A 15,660-nucleotide genomic window follows, 5' to 3' on the forward strand; every position below is an offset into this window, starting at 1 on the left:
CCCCCCCAGTACCCTCCCGCTCCCGCCCCATGGCCCACCCACCCCCTCAGTGCCCCCCGCTCCCAACCACTGCCCCCTGGCCCCCCAGTACCCTCCCGCTCCTGCCCCATGGCCCCCCCACCCCCTCAGTGCCCCCGCTCTCAAGCACTGCCCCCTGGCCCCCCAGTACCCTCCCGCTCCCGACCCATGGCCCCCCGCTCCCAACCACTGCCCCCTGGCCCCCCAGTACCCTCCCGCTCCCGACCCACGGCCCCCCCACCCCCTCAGTGCCCCCCGCTCCCAACCACTGCCCCCTGGCCCCCCAGTACCCTCCCGCTCCTGCCCCATGGCCCCCCCACCCCCTCAGTGCCCCCCGCTCCCAACCACTGCCCCCTGGCCCCCCAGTACCCTCCCGCTCCCGACCCATGGCCCCCCCACCCCCTCAGTGCCCCCCGCTCCCAAGCACTGCCCCCTGGCCCCCCAGTACCCTCCTGCTCCCACCCCATGGCCCCCCCAACCCCTCAGTGCCCCCCCGCTCCCAAGCACTGCCCCCCGGCCCCCCAGTACCCTCCCGCTCCCGCCCCATGGCCCCCCCACCCCCTCAGTGCCCCCGCTCCCAAGCACTGCCCCCTGGCCCCCCAGTACCCTCCTGCTCCCACCCCATGGCCCACCCACCCCCTCAGTGCCCCCCGCTCCCAAGCACTGCCCCCTGGCCCCCCAGTACCCTCCCGCTCCTGCCCCATGGCCCCCCCACCCCCTCAGTGCCCCCGCTCCCAAGCACTGCCCCCTGGCCCCCCAGTACCCTCCCGCTCCTGACCCATGGCCCCCCACCCCACAGCTCCACCAGTGCCCCCGCTCGCAACCACTGCCCCCTGGCCCCCCAGTACCCTCCCGCTCCCGCCCCATGGCCCCCCCACCCCCTCAGTGCCCCCCGCTCCCAACCACTGCCCCCTGGCCCCCCAGTACCCTCCCGACCCATGGCCCCCCCACCCCCTAAGTGCCCCCCGTCCCAACCACTGCCCCCTGGCCCCCCAGTACCCTCCCGCTCCCGCCCCATGGCCCCCCCCACCCCCTCAGTGCCCCCGCTCCCAACCACTGCCCCCTGGCCCCCCAGTACCCTCCTGCTCCCACCCCATGGCCCACTCACCCCCTCAGTGCCCCCCGCTCCCAACCACTGCCCCCTGGCCCCCCAGTACCCTCCCGCTCCTGCCCCATGGCCCCCCCACCCCCTCAGTGCCCCCGCTCCCAACCACTGCCCCCTGGCCCCCCAGTACCCTCCCGCTCCCGACCCATGGCCCCCCCACCCCCTCAGTGCCCCCCGCTCCCAAGCACTGCCCCCTGGCCCCCCAGTACCCTCCCGCTCCCGCCCCATGGCCCCCCACCCCCTCAGTGCCCCCGCTCCCAACCACTGCCCCCTGGCCCCCCAGTACCCTCCCGCCCCATGGCCCCCCCACCCCCTCAGTGCCCCCGCTCCCAGCCACTGCCCCCTGGCCCCCCAGTACCCTCCCGCTCCCGCCCCATGGCCCCCCCACCCCCTCAGTGCCCCCGCTCCCAAGCACTGCCCCCTGGCCCCCCAGTACCCTCCCGCTCCTGACCCATGGCCCCCCACCGCACAGCTCCACCCGTGCCCCCGCTCGTAACCACTGCCCCCTGGCCCCCCAGTACCCTCCCGCTTCTGCCCCATGGCCCCCCCACCCCCTCAGTGCCTCCCCCTCCCAAGCACTGCCCCCGGCCCCCCAGTACCCTCCCGCTCCCGACCCATGGCCCCCCCCACCCCCAGTGCCCCCCCGCTCCCAACCACTGCCCCCTGGCCCCCCAGTACCCTCCTGCTCCCACCCCATGGCCCACCCACCCCCTCAGTGCCCCCCGCTCCCAAGCACTGCCCCCTGGCCCCCCAGTACCCTCCTGCTCCTGACCCATGGCCCCCCACCCCCCAGCTCCACCAGTGACCCCCGCTCCCAACCACTGCCCCTGGCCCCCCAGTACCCTCCCGCTCCTGACCCATGGCCCCCCCACCCCCTCAGTGCCCCCCGCTCCCAAGCACTGCCCCCGGCCCCCCAGTACCCTCCCGCTCCTGACCCATGGCCCCCTGCCCCCCAGCTCCACCAGTGCCCCCTGCTCCCAACCACTGCCCCCTGGCCTCCCAGTACCCTCCCGCTCCTGACCCATGGCCCCCTGCCCTCCCAGCTCCACCAGTGCCCCCCGCTCCCAACCACTGCCCCCGGCCCCCCCCAGTACCCTCCCGCTCCTGACCTATGGCCCCCTGCCCCCCAGTTCGTCCCGCTCCCGACCCACAGCCCTCCCTGTGCCCCCCTGCTCCGATGGTGATCCCTGCTCCCGACCTGCAGCCCCCGCCCTCCCAGTGCCCCCCAGCTTCCGACCCACAGTCCCCTTCCCCCAGTGCCCCCCCTCCCCCCCATGCTCCGCAGGTGCCCCTCACTCCTGACTCGCAGCTGCCTGCTCCCCCCAGCTTTGCAGGTGCCCCTCACTCCTGACTCCCAGCCCCCCAGGTGCCCCTCACTCCCGACCCGCAGCCCCCCAGCTCCACAGGTGCCCCTCACTCCTGACCCGCAGCCCCCTGCGCCCCCCCCCCCAGCTTGGTGGGTGCTCCTCACTCTCGACCTGCAGCTCCTGCCCCTCCCCAGCTCGATGGGTACCCCTCACTCCCGACCTGCAGCCCCCCAGCTCCCTGGGTGCCCCTCACTCCCGACCCGCAGCCCCTGCCCCACCCCGCAGCTCGGCGGGTGCCCCTCACTCCCGACCCACAGCCCCTGCCCCCCCAGCTCAGCGGGTGCCTCTCACTCCCGACCCACAGCCCCTGCCCCCCCAGTTCAGCGGGTGCCCCTCACTCCCGACCCGCAGCCCCTGCCCCCCCAGCTCAGCGGGTGCCCCTCACTCCCGAGTCTCTGGCCCGCAGAGCGGCTGCTGCTGACGGTGGGCGAGGTCCCGGCGCTTTTCGTGCACGAGGGGAAGAAGAAGCTGGAGCGGAAACACGTGAACATCAAGAACGGGGTGAAGGTGAGGGACCCCGGCGTCCGGGGTGGGTGGGAGCCGGCGCCCCCTGGAGGGGACATTCCCTGCCCCCCCGGAGCCAGGCAGGCTGGGGGAGCTGTGGGCCGGGCCTGAGCGGGGGCGCTGCTGGGGGCGACCCCGGGGGGATCTGGGGGCAGCGGGAGCCCCTGGCGGGAGTCGGGGGGCCCCACGGTGAACCTCCCTCTCCCCAGAAATCAGCCTGCGAGGCCGACGCAAAGAAGGCCCCGATTTACGCCAACGTGACGGACGTGAAGCAGGTGGTGACGCCCCGATTCCTTTGCACCGGGGGAATCGACCCCGTCGTGGACCCCAACACCTGCAAGGGTGAGCACTGCCCCCCGGTTCCCGCAGCTCCCCAAATCTCCCCCAGCCACACCCCAGATCCTCAGCCTCCACCCAGCCAGGAGCCCCCGAATCTTCCCCAGCCAGTATCCCCCCCCGATCCGCACAGTCTCCACCAAGCAGGATCCCCCCAGAGCCCCCAAATCTCCCCCAGCCAGGATGCCCCCAGAGCCCCCAAATCTCCCCCAGCCGGGATCCCCCCAGATCCTCACAGCCCCCACCCAGCTGGGATCCCCCCAGAGCCCCCAAATCTCCCCCAGATCCTCACTGCCCCCACCCAGCCGGGATCCCCCCAAAGCCCCCAAATCTCCCCCAGCCAGGATGCCCCCAGAGCCCCCCAATCTCCCCCACCCACACTCCAGATCCTCACAGCCCCCAGCCGGGAGCCCCCCCGATCCTCACAGCCCCCACCCAGCCGGGAGCCCCCCTAGAGCCCCCAAATCTCCCCCAGCCGGGATCCCCCCCGATCCTCACTGCCCCCACCCAGCCGGGATCCCCCAGAGCCCCCAAATCTCCCCCAGCCGGGATCCCCCCAGATCCTCACAGACCCCACCCAGCCGGGATCCCCCCAGGGGGGCCCAATTGCCCCCAGCTGCCCCCCCCCCAGTTCCTGGAGCCCCCAGGCTGAGATCCCCCCAGAGCCCCTGAATTTCCCCCAGCTGCCCCCTGGATCCTCACAGCCCCCCAGGCAGGATCCCCCCAGGCTCAGCTGTCACCCCCCAGCCAGCAGCAGGGATCCCCCAGCTTCCCCCACAAGCTCCCTGCTTCGCACTGGAACTCGCACCCCCCCAGCTGCCTCGAACCATCTTCTTCCTCCCCCAGGCGACTCCGGGGGGCCCCTCATCATCGCCAAGGGCAAACGCTACATCCAGGTGAGTGCTGCCCCCCCCAGCCCGCCCTCCCCCCCATACCTGCCCTGGGGCCGGGGGGAGCCGGCGCCCCCAGAGGGGACAGGCCCCTGCCCCATTCCCTGCCCCACTGAGCCAGCCAGTCCCTGCCCTGGGGCCGGGGGGAGCCAGCGCCCCCCAGAGGGGACAGGCCCCTGCCCCATTCCCTGCCCCCCTGAGCCAGCCAGTCCCTGCCCTGGGGCCGGGGGGAGCCAGCGCCCCCTAGAGGGGCCAGGCCCCTGCCCCATTCCCTGCCCCCTGAGCCATCCAGTCCCCGCCCTGGGGCCGGGGGGAGCCAGCGCCCCCCAGAGGGGACAGGCCCCTGCCCCATTCCCCATCCCCCTGAGCCAGCCAGTCCCTGCCCTGGGGCCGGATGGGAGCCGGCTCCCCCCAGAGGGGACAGGCCCCTGCCCCATTCCCTGCCCCCTGAGCCAGTCTGTCCCTGCCCTGGGGCCGGGTGGGAACCGGCACCCCCCCGAGGGGACAGATCCCCCCTCCTGCCAGTGGGGGGAGCTGTCCTGTGTGTTCTGACCCCCCCCCGTTCCCCCCCAGGTGGGCGTGATCAGCTGGGGCGTGTTCGACGTCTGCAAGGCCCCCAGCCGCAGGGCCCCGGCCCACGCCCGCGACTTCCACCTCAATCTCTTCACCGTGCTGCCCTGGCTGCGGGACAAGCTGGCCGAGGAGGAGCTGGGCTTCATTTGAGGGGGGCCGGGGGGACCCCAACCTGCCCCCAGCCCCCCCACCGCCCTGTAAATAAAGGTTCAATTCCCAGCCCTGCTGCACTGCGCGGCTGGGAGGCCGGTGAAAAGAGAGAACTCGTCTTGTGACTGGGGGGCTGGGCGGGGGCAGCAGGGGGCTCTGCCCGGGCAGTCAGGGCTCCCCATGGCCCTAGGAGGGCGCTAGGGGCTGGGCTGCAGGGGGGGGCAGAAGGGGGCTCTGCCCGGGCAGTCAGGGCTCCCCATTGCCCCAGGGCGGCGCTAGGGGGCAGCAGGAAGCTGGGGGGGGGCAGGCAGACTCAGGTGGGTGCTGTTTCAGTGGGTTTATTAAGGTGCTAACGAGCCCCCCCCCAGGGCTCAGAACAGGTCCTCGTTGTAGACCACCTGCGAGCGCCGGTCCCGGTGGGAGCCCTTCGCGCTGTTCTTCACGGCTGGGGGAGGGACGGGAGGGTTAGTGCCAGCTGGGGAGACCCCCCACCGGATAGAACCCAGCTCCCAACCACCAGCCCCCACTCCCCTCCCAGAGCCAGGAGAGAACCCAGGAGTCCTGGCTCCCAGCCCCCCCTGCTCTAACCACCAGCCCCCACTGCCCTCCCAGAGCCAGGAGAGAACCCAGGAGTCCTGGCTCCCAGCCCCACCTGCTCTAACCCACCAGCCCCCACTCCCCTCCCAGAGCCAGGAGAGAACCCAGGAGTCCTGGCTCCCAGCCCCCCTGCTCTAACCACCAGCCCCCACTCCCCTCCCAGAGCCTGGAGAGAACCCAGGAGTCCTGGCTCCCAGCCCCCCCTGCTCTAACCACCAGCCCCCACTCCCCTCCCCTCCCAGAGCCAGGAGAGAACCCAGGAGTCCTGGCTCCCAGCTCCCCCCTGCTCTAACCACCAGCCCCCACTCCCCTCCCAGAGCCAGGAGAGAACCCAGGAGTCCTGGCTCCCAGCTCCCCCCTGCTCTAACCACCAGCCCCCACTCCCCTCCCAGAGCCAGGAGAGAACCCAGGAGTCCTGGCTCCCAGCTCCCCCCTGCTCTAACCACCAGCCCCCACTCCCCTCCCAGAGCCAGGAGAGAACCCAGGAGTCCTGGCTCCCAGCCCCCCCTGCTCTAACCACCAGCTCCCACTCCCCTGCCAGAGCCAGGGAGAGAACCCAGGAGTCCTGGCCCCCAGCCCCCCCTGCTCTAACCACCAGCCCCCACTGCCCTCCCAGAGCCGGGAGAGAACCCAGGAGTCCTGGCTCCCAGCTGCCCCTGCTCTAACCCACCAGCCCCCACTCCCCTCCCAGAGCCAGGAGAGAACCCAGGAGTCCTGGCTCCCAGCCCCCCCCTGCTCTAACCACCAGCCCCCACTCCCCTCCCAGAGCCAGGAGAGAACCCAGGAATCCTGGCTCCCAGCCGCCCCTGCTCTAACCACCAGCCCCCACTCCCCTCCCAGAGGCGAGAAGAGAACCCAGGAGTCCTGACTCCCAGCCCCCCTGCTCTAACCCACCAGCCCCCACTCCCCTCCCAGAGCCAGGGAGAGAACCCAGGTGTCCGGGTGGCCCCCCGCCCTTACCCAGTGATCCCCAGACAGATTTCCCGGTGGCCGCGTCCAGCATGGGCTGCTTGCGGGCGATACTGACTTTCAGCTGCACGTCCTCGACCACGGCCCCATTGAGCTGCGGGGAGAAGGGGGCACGGCTCTGACCCCAGCCCCTCTGTGTCCCAGCTGAACACACAGCACCGGGTGAGGGGTCCTTGGGTAACCACCCCCTGCCCCACCCCGCCCCAGAGCCAGCCGCCCCCAGCACCGGGTGAGGGGTCCTTGGGTAACCACCCCCTGCCCCACCCCGCCCCAGAGCCAGCCGCCCCCAGCACCGGGTGAGGGGTCCTTGGGTAACCACCCCCTGCCCCGCCCCGCCCCAGAGCCAGCCGCCCCCAGCACCGGGTGAGGGGTCCCCAGGTAACCACCCCCTGCCCCACCCCGCCCCAGAGCCAGCCACCCCCAGCACCGGGTGAGGGGTCCCCAGGTAACCACCCCCTGCCCCGCCCCGCCCCAGAGCCAGCCGCCCCCAGCACCGGGCAAGGGGTCCCCAGGTAACCACCCCCTGCTCCACCCCGCCCCAGAGCCAGCCGCCCCCAGCACCGGGCGAGGGGTCCCCAGGTAACCACCCCCTGCCGCGCCCCGCCCCAGAGCCAGCTGCCCCCAGCACCGGGTGAGGGGTCCTTGGGTAACCACCCCCTGCCCCACCCCGCCCCAGAGCCAGCTGCCCCCAGCACTGGGTGAGGGGTCCTTGGGTAACCACCCCCTGCCCCACCCCGCCCCAGAGCCAGCCGCCCCCAGCACCGGGCAAGGGGTCCCCAGGTAACCACCCCCTGCCCCGCCCCGCCCCAGAGCCAGCCGCCCCCAGCACCGGGCGAGGGGTCCCCAGGTAACCACCCCCTGCCGCGCCCCGCCCCAGAGCCAGCCGCCCCCAGCACTGGGTGAGGGGTCCTTGGGTAACCACCCCCTGCCCCACTCCGCCCCAGAGCCAGCCGCATCCCACCGCCAGGTGAGGGGTCCCTGGGTAACCACCCCCTGCCCCACTCCGCCCCAGAGCCAGCCGCATCCCACCGCCAGGTGAGGGGTCCCTGGGTAACTAGCCCCCCCCAACACAGCTGCCCCCCGAGTTGGGCAAGGGGTCCCTGGGTAACCACCCCCTGCCCCACCCCGCCCCAGAGCCAGCCGCCCCCAGCACCGGGTGAGGGGTCCTTGGGTAACCACCTCCTGCCCCACCCCGCCCCAGAGCCAGCCGCATCCCACCGCCAGGTGAGGGGTCCCTGGGTAACTAGCCCCCCCCAACACAGCTGTCCCCCGAGTTGGGCAAGGGGTCCCTGGGTAACCACCCCCTGGCCTGCCCCGCCCCAGAGCCAGCCGCATCCCACCGCCAGGTGAGGGGTCCCTGGGTAACTAGCCCCCTGCCCCAAACACAGCTGCCCCCCGAGTCGGGCGAGGGGTCCCTGGGTAACCAGCTGCGTCTCCAGCCCGGGGGCCGTACCTCAGCGATGGCCTGATCCGCTGACTCCATCTTCTCATAGGTGACGAAGGCGCAGCTGGGGGGCGGGGGGAAGATGTGAAAAGGGAGTCACTAGCCCCACCCCCTGCCTCAGCCCCACCCCCTTTAACCCCTCCCCATTCTTTCCAGCCCCGCCCACCCCTCTAGCCACTCTGATTTAGCCACATCCTAGCCCCTCCCCTAATTCCAGTCCCACCCACCTGCCCTAGCCACGCCCTCTTCCCACCACAGGCCCCACCCCTCGGCTGTAGCCCCGCCCTCACTTGCGGGGGTTGTCCATGGAGAGGTCGATGATGGTGCCGAAGGGGGAGAAGGCTCCACGCAGGAGGCTCTGGGTCATGTCGGTGCCGTACACGTAAACCGTGTTCCCCTTGCGCGGGGCGCGGCAGTCCGGGAACGAGTCCGACCCTGCGCGAGCCAGGGTCAGAGCCGCCAGGGAGAGAACCCAGGAGTCCGGGCTCCTAGCCACGCCCCCCACTCCCCTCCCAGAGCCAGAGAGAGAACCCAGGAGTCCGGGCTCCCAGCCCCCCCTGCTCTAACACACCAGCCCCCACTTCCCTCCCAGAGCCAGGGAGAGAACCCAGGAGTCCTGGCTCCCAGCCCCCCCCTGCTCTAACCACCAGCCCCCACTCCCCTCCCAGAGCTGGGAGAGAACCCAGGAGTCCGGGCTCCCAGCCCCCCCTGCTCTAACCCGCCAGCCCCCACTCCCCTCCCAGACCCGCGGAGAGAACCCAGGAGTCCTGGCTCCCAGCCCTCTGCTCTAACCACTAGCCCCAACTCCCCTGGTGCCAAGCCCCCGCGGTGCCGTACTGCGGAAGCTGCTGTCCCGCTCGCGGTCCCGGTCCCTCTCGCGGTCCCTCTCGCGGCTCCGCTCCCGGCTGCGGTCCCGGTCGTAGTCCCACTCGAAGGTGCGCAGCCCCTCGCCGCGCTCCGGCTCCTTCTCGAGGTCCCGCTCGTCCTCCGGCTGCTTCTCGGGGTCCCGCAGGCGCTCGCTGGAGCTCACGAAGCTGCGGCAGGGCGGGATCGCATGCCAGGGTTACGGCAGAGTCACTGGGGAACTGCCCTGGCCAGGCCAATACGGCGGGGGGGCACGCAGGGGCCCGGGGTGGTTACGCGAGGGGCACTCGGGGCCGTTACGAGAGGAGTGTTTGGGGCAGTTATGGAGGGGTGCCCAGGGGCCCAGGGCAGTTACAGGAGGAGCGCGCAGGGTGGTTACAGGAGAGGTGTTTGGGGCAGATACGGGGGGGGGGGGGCTTGGGGCAGCTACAGATGGGTGCAAGGGGTGGTTACAGGGGGTCACGCATGGGCCCGGGGGAGTTTAGGGCAGTTACAGAGGGGCATGAGGGGCGGTTACAGGGGGGGGCGGGATGTGCACAGGGGCCCAAGGCAGTTACAGGGGTAGGCAGGGGCCAGGGCAGTTACGTGAGGGGTGTTTGGGGCAGTTATGGGGGGGCAGTTACGGGGGGGCAGTTTACAGGGGGTCCCAGGGCGGTCTCAGGAGGGTCTCATGTTCACTCACCTCTCGTACAGGGATTTCCGCTGGGGGCGCCGGGACTGGAGCAAACAAGAGATCGTCATCCCCTCTGAGCGCAGCCCACCCCACAGGCCTGGTTCCCCAGAACCCCGGCGTCCGGGCCACAGCTCAGCATCCCAAATCCTCCCCTTCACCCTCTGCCCCAACTGTTCACAACGCCCCTCCCAGAGCTGGGGAGAGAACCCAGGCGTCCTGGCTCCCAACCCCCCCTGCTCTAACCCCCCATCCCCTGCTCCCATCCCAGAGACAGGGAGAGAACCCAGGCATCCTGGCTCCCAGCCCCCCCTGCACTGACCACCAGCTCCCACTCCCCTCCCAGAGACGGGGAGAGAACCCAGGAGTCCTGGCTCCCAGCCCACCCTGCTCTAACTCACCAGCCCCCACTCCCCTCCCAGAGACGGGGAGAGAACCCAGGAGTCCTGGCTCCCAGCCCCCCCCCTGCTCTAACCCACCAGCCCCCACTCCCCTCCCAGAGCCGGGAGAGAACCCAGGAGTCCTGGCTCCCAGCCCCCCCTGCTCTAACCACCAGCCCCCACTGCCCTCCCAGAGACAGGGAGAGAACCCAGGCATCCTGGCTCCCAGCCCCCCCTGCACTGACCACCAGCTCCCACTCCCCTCCCAGAGACGGGGAGAGAACCCAGGAGTCCTGGCTCCCAGCCCACCCTGCTCTAACTCACCAGCCCCCACTCCCCTCCCAGAGACGGGGAGAGAACCCAGGAGTCCTGGCTCCCAACCCCCGTGCTCTAACCATTAGCCCCCACTCCCCTCCCAGAGACAGGGAGAGAACCCAGGAGTCCTGGCTCCCAGCCCCCCCCTGCTCTAACCCACCAGCCCCCACTCCCCTCCCAGAGCCGGGAGAGAACCCAGGAGTCCTGGCTCCCAGCCCCCCCTGCTCTAACCACCAGCCCCCACTGCCCTCCCAGAGACAGGGAGAGAACCCAGGCATCCTGGCTCCCAGCCCCCCCTGCACTGACCACCAGCCCCCACTGCCCTCCCAGAGACGGGGAGAGAACCCAGGAGTCCTGGCTCCCAGCCCACCCTGCTCTAACTCACCAGCCCCCACTCCCCTCCCAGAGACGGGGAGAGAACCCAGGCATCCTGGCTCCCAGCCCCCTCCCGCTCTAACCACTAGCCCCCACTGCCCTCCCAGAGATCCCAGGGGTCCGAGTACCTCCTGGCATTCGTCGTCGGCTGACAGGCTGCGTTGAAAGGGCTGGAAGGTGGGGGCTGGTCCCTTCTCAGGGTCCTAGGGGGAGACACAGTGTGAGGAGGGTCCGGGGGGGTCCCGGCCCCATAGCCGCCCCCTGCCCTCCCCCGCTCACCTTCAGCTTCCCCTCCAGCGTCCGCGAGCGCTTGAATCCGCAGTTCTTGTTCTCCGCCTTGATGGCGCTGATGGCTCCCGTCTTCACCAGCATCTTGGCCTGCTCCGTGGCCGTGGCCGTGTCCACCACCGGCTGGTCCGAGATGGCTGGGGGCGGGGGCAGGGGCGGGGGCAGGGATAGAACCCAGGAGTCCGGGCTCCCCACTGCAACCACCAGCCCCTACTGCCCTCCCAGAGCCAGGAGAGAACCCAGGCGTCCGGGCTCCCAGCCCCCCCCCGCTCTAACCACCAGCCCCCGCTCCCCTCCCAGAGCCAGGGAGAGAACCCAGGCATCCGGGCTCCCAGCCCCCCCACCTGCTCTAACCACCAGCCCCCGCTCCCCTCCCAGAGCTGGGAGAGAACCCAGGTGTCCTGGCTCCCAGCCCCCCCTGCTCTAACCACCAGCCCCCACTGCCCTCCCAGAGCCAGGAGAGAACCCAGGAGTCCAGGCTCCCAGCCCCCCCCCTGCTCTAACCACCAGCCCCCCGTCCCCTCCCAGAGCCGGGGAGAGAACCCAGGAGTCCTGGCTCCCAGCCCCCCCTGCTCTGACCCACCAACCCCCACTCCCCTCCCAGAGCCAGGAGAGAATCCAGGCGTCTGGGCTCCCAGCCCCCCCCCGCTCTAACCACCAGCCCCCATTCCCCTCCTAGAGCCGAGAAGAGAATCCAGGAGTCCGGGCTCCCAGCCCCCCCCTGCTCTAACCACCAGCACCCACTGCCCTCCCAGAGCCAGGGAGAGAACCCAGGAGTCCTGGCTCCCAGCCCCCCCTGCTCTAACCCACCAGCCCCCATTCCCCTCCCAGAGCCAGGGAGAGAACCCAGGAGTCCTGGCTCCCAGCTGCCCCTGCTCTAACCACCAGCCCCCACTCCCCTCCCAGAGCCAGGGAGAGAACCCAGGAGTCCTGGCTCCCAGCTGCCCCTGCTCTAACCCACCAGCCCCCACTCCCTTCCCAGAGCCAGGGAGAGAACCCAGGCGTCCTGCCTCCCAGCTGCCGCCCCGGCTCTAACCACCAACTCCCACTCCCCTCCCAGAGCAGGGCAGAGAACCCAGGCGTCCGGGCTCCCTGCCCCTACTGTAACCATCAGCCTTCACCCCCTTCTAGAACTGAGGAGAACCCAGGCGTCCGGGCTTACAGCGTTTAATGCCTCCCTGGCTCGCCTGGCTGGTCGAACTCTGTTGCTTCTTTAGAGCCAGAAGAGCCTTTTTCTGGGGGGGGGTCGAAACGGAAAAGAGTCAGTCGTGGGCAGTTCCCCCTCCCCCCGAGCCATGTTCCCCTCCCCCGCCATTCCCCTCCCTCCCCCTCCCAGGCCCATCTAGCCCAGGATCTGGCCTGCCGAGGGGGGGTTACGGGCTCTGACCTTCTTCTTCAGCTTAGCAAACTTCTTCTGCAGGGCCTCCTCCTCCTCAGTAAGGGTGGGGGGCAGGACGAGCATGGCGGGGGGCAGAACCGGGAGACTCCTGGGGGGGCTGTTCCGGGGTGAGCCCCCGGCGCTGCCTTGGGGCCGGTCGCTGGCACTGCGGGTCCTGCCTGAGGGAAGACAGAGCCGTGACTCCAGGGGGGTGCTCAGCTCCTCCCCCCGTCCCCTGGAACCTACCCACAATCTCCCAGGTTAGCCCTTCTCCAGCACCCACAATGCACTGGGGCAGCCCCCACTTTCTCCCACAAGGCAGCCTGGCTGGTGAGAGCCCAGAATGCCCCCGGGCCCCTGGGGTGCAAGGGACCCTGCCAATCCCACAATGCACTTGCTCTACCCACAATGCCCTGAGGCCTAGGTCAACTGACACTCGCCATGGGCACTGCTGACCTGCATTATACCTGGCCCCCAGCCAATCTCAGCCCAGATATCGCCATCCCATAATGCCCCCGGGGTGCGCCAGCCAATCCCGCACTGCCCCACAACTCTGCCAGTCAGCAAGAGCGGCCAACCCTGCCTGTCTTCCCCAGCATGCACCAGGACAGCCCCGCTACCGCTCCCGTGATGCACTGGGGCTATCGCCAACATCCTGAGCGCCCATCACCCCCGCCAACTGCTCCCATGATGCACTGGGGCCAACGCCAACATCCCGAACGCCCATCACCCCCGCCAACCACTCCCATGATGCACTGCAGCCAACGCCAACTTCCCAAGCGCCCATCACCCCCGCCAACCGCTCCCATGATAGACCAGGACACCCCTGCTACCGCTCCCATGATGCACTGGGGCTATCGCCAACATCCCGAGAGCCCATCACCCCTGCCAACTGCTCCCATGATGCACCAGGGCCAATGCCAATCCCTCAGCACCCGAGCATTCTGCCAAGTGCTCCCATGATGCACCGGGGCAGACGCTAACCGCACTGCAGCCAGGTGCCCCCCCAACACTCCCATGATGCACCAGGGCAGACGCTAACCGCACTGCAGCCAGGTGCCCCCCCAACACTCTCATGATGCACCAGGGCAGACGCTAACCGCACTGCAGCCAGGTGCCCCCCCCACTCCCATGATGCACCAGGGCAGACGCTAACCCCACTGCAGCCAGGTGCCCCCCCCCACTCCCATGATGCACCAGGGCAGACGCTAACCCCACTGCAGCCAGGTGCCCCCCCCACACTCCCATGATGCACCAGGGCAGACGCTAACCCCACTGCAGCCAGGTGCCGCCCCCCCACACTCCCATGATGCACCAGGGCAGACGCTAACCGCACTGCAGCCAGGTGCCCCCCCAACACTCCCATGATGCACCAGGGCAGACGCTAACCGCACTGCAGCCAGGTGCCCCCCCAACACTCTCATGATGCACCAGGGCAGACGCTAACCCCACTGCAGCCAGGTGCCCCCCCCCACTCCCATGATGCACCAGGGCAGACGCTAACCCCACTGCAGCCAGGTGCCCCCCCCACACTCCCATGATGCACCAGGGCAGACGCTAACCCCACTGCAGCCAGGTGCCGCCCCCCCCACACTCCCATGATGCACCAGGGCAGACGCTAACCCCACTGCAGCCAGGTGCCGCCCCCCCACACTCCCATGATGCACCAGGGCAGACGCTAACCCCACTGCAGCCAGGTGCCCCCCCCACACTCCCATGATGCACCAGGGCAGATGCTAACCCCACTGCAGCCAGGTGCCGCCCCCCCACACTCCCATGATGCACCAGGGCAGACGCTAACCCCACTGCAGCCAGGTGCCCCCCCCACACTCCCATGATGCTCCAGGGCAGACGCTAACCCCACTGCAGCCAGGTGCCCCCCCCCACACTCCCATGATGCACCAGGGCAGACGCTAACTCCACTGCAGCCAGGTGCCCCCCCACACTCCCATGATGCACCAGGGCAGACGCTAACCCCACTGCAGCCAGGTGCCCCCCCAACACTCCCATGATGCACCGGGGCAGACGCTAACCCCACTGCAGCCAGGTGCCCCCCCCACTCCCATGATGCACCAGGGCAGACGCTAACCCCACTGCAGCCAGGTGCCCCCCCAACACTCCCATGATGCTCCAGGGCAGACGCTAACCCCACTGCAGCCAGGTACCCCCCCCAATCCCATGATGCTCCAGGGCAGACGCTAACCCCACTGCAGCCAGGTGCTCCCCCAACACTCCCATGATGCTCCAGGGCAGACGCTAACCCCACTGCAGCCAGGTGCCCCCCCCACTCCCATGATGCACCGGGGCAGACGCTAACTCCACTGCAGCCAGGTGCCCCCCCCCCACTCCCATGATGCTCCAGGGCAGACGCTAACCCCACTGCAGCCAGGTGCCCCCCCCACTCCCATGATGCACCAGGGCAGACGCTAACCGCACTGCAGCCAGGTGCCGCCCCCCCACACTCCCATGATGCACCAGGGCAGACGCTAACCGCACTGCAGCCAGGTGCCCCCCCAACACTCCCATGATGCACCAGGGCAGACGCTAACCGCACTGCAGCCAGGTGCCCCCCCAACACTCGCATGATGCACCAGGGCAGACGCTAACCGCACTGCAGCCAGGTGCCCCCCCCCACTCCCATGATGCACCAGGGCAGACGCTAACCCCACTGCAGCCAGGTGCCCCCCCCCACTCCCATGATGCACCAGGGCAGACGCTAACCCCACTGCAGCCAGGTGCCCCCCCCACACTCCCATGATGCACCAGGGCAGACGCTAACCCCACTGCAGCCAGGTGCCGCCCCCCCACACTCCCATGATGCACCAGGGCAGACGCTAACCCCACTGCAGCCAGGTGCCGCCCCCCCACACTCCCATGATGCACCAGGGCAGACGCTAACCCCACTGCAGCCAGGTGCCCCCCCCACACTCCCATGATGCACCAGGGCAGATGCTAACCCCACTGCAGCCAGGTGCCGCCCCCCCACACTCCCATGATGCACCAGGGCAGACGCTAACCCCACTGCAGCCAGGTGCCCCCCCCACACTCCCATGATGCTCCAGGGCAGACGCTAACCCCACTGCAGCCAGGTGCCCCCCCCCACACTCCCATGATGCACCAGGGCAGACGCTAACTCCACTGCAGCCAGGTGCCCCCCCACACTCCCATGATGCACCAGGGCAGACGCTAACCCCACTGCAGCCAGGTGCCCCCCCAACACTCCCATGATGCACCGGGGCAGACGCTAACCCCACTGCAGCCAGGTGCCCCCCCACACTCCCATGATGCACCAGGGCAGACGCTAACCCCACTGCAGCCAGGTGCCCCCCCAACACTCCCATGATGCACCGGGGCAGACGCTAACTCCACTGCAGCCAGGTGCCCCCCAAACACTCCCATGATGGACCAGGGCAGACGCTAACCCCACTGCAGCCAGG

The 15,660-nt window shown here is 70.1% G+C and overlaps 2 protein-coding genes and 1 long non-coding RNA gene across 9 annotated transcripts in view; 2 read left to right on the top strand and 1 right to left on the bottom strand.

Annotated features, from left to right (window-relative positions):
* LOC127033095 (uncharacterized) overlaps positions 1-5,117 on the top strand; it is a 45,924-nt gene extending 40,807 nt beyond the window's left edge. The window contains exons 34-38 of the mRNA XM_050920898.1: positions 2,576-2,579; positions 2,857-2,997; positions 3,204-3,336; positions 4,177-4,226; positions 4,794-5,117. Of these exons, the coding sequence (XP_050776855.1) occupies positions 2,576-2,579; positions 2,857-2,997; positions 3,204-3,336; positions 4,177-4,226; positions 4,794-4,943 (478 nt within the window). The 3' untranslated portion in view covers positions 4,944-5,117. The remainder of the gene's footprint in view (positions 1-2,575; positions 2,580-2,856; positions 2,998-3,203; positions 3,337-4,176; positions 4,227-4,793) is intronic.
* Positions 5,118-5,265: 148 nt separating this feature from the next.
* On the bottom strand, positions 5,266-12,310 carry NELFE (negative elongation factor complex member E). The gene is made up of 10 exons (XM_050919651.1): positions 12,233-12,310; positions 12,008-12,080; positions 10,837-10,982; positions 10,686-10,760; positions 9,500-9,534; positions 8,791-8,987; positions 8,244-8,388; positions 7,963-8,017; positions 6,501-6,603; positions 5,266-5,388 (listed from the first exon to the last, which is right to left on the bottom strand). Exons 1-10 carry the CDS (start codon positions 12,305-12,307, stop codon positions 5,315-5,317), a joined length of 978 nt encoding a protein of 325 aa, XP_050775608.1. The 5' UTR covers positions 12,308-12,310; the 3' UTR covers positions 5,266-5,314.
* A 928-nt stretch (positions 12,311-13,238) lies between these two features.
* LOC127032432 (uncharacterized) lies at positions 13,239-15,587 on the top strand. Of its 7 annotated transcripts, XR_007768823.1 has the most exons (5): positions 13,239-13,337; positions 13,569-13,626; positions 13,742-13,799; positions 14,729-14,786; positions 15,372-15,437. It is a non-coding gene; the product is annotated as an uncharacterized LOC127032432 (long non-coding RNA). The 7 variants fall into 7 exon arrangements; XR_007768825.1 differs by lacking the exons at positions 13,742-13,799; positions 15,372-15,437 and adding an exon at positions 15,544-15,587 and having other exon boundaries at positions 14,613-14,786; XR_007768820.1 differs by lacking the exons at positions 13,742-13,799; positions 15,372-15,437 and adding an exon at positions 15,487-15,552 and having other exon boundaries at positions 14,613-14,786.
* The last annotated feature ends 73 nt before the right edge of the window (positions 15,588-15,660 follow it).

The sequence above is a fragment of the Gopherus flavomarginatus genome, chromosome 12 (assembly GCF_025201925.1).
Source record: "Gopherus flavomarginatus isolate rGopFla2 chromosome 12, rGopFla2.mat.asm, whole genome shotgun sequence".
Classification (NCBI taxonomy): domain Eukaryota; kingdom Metazoa; phylum Chordata; order Testudines; family Testudinidae; genus Gopherus; species Gopherus flavomarginatus.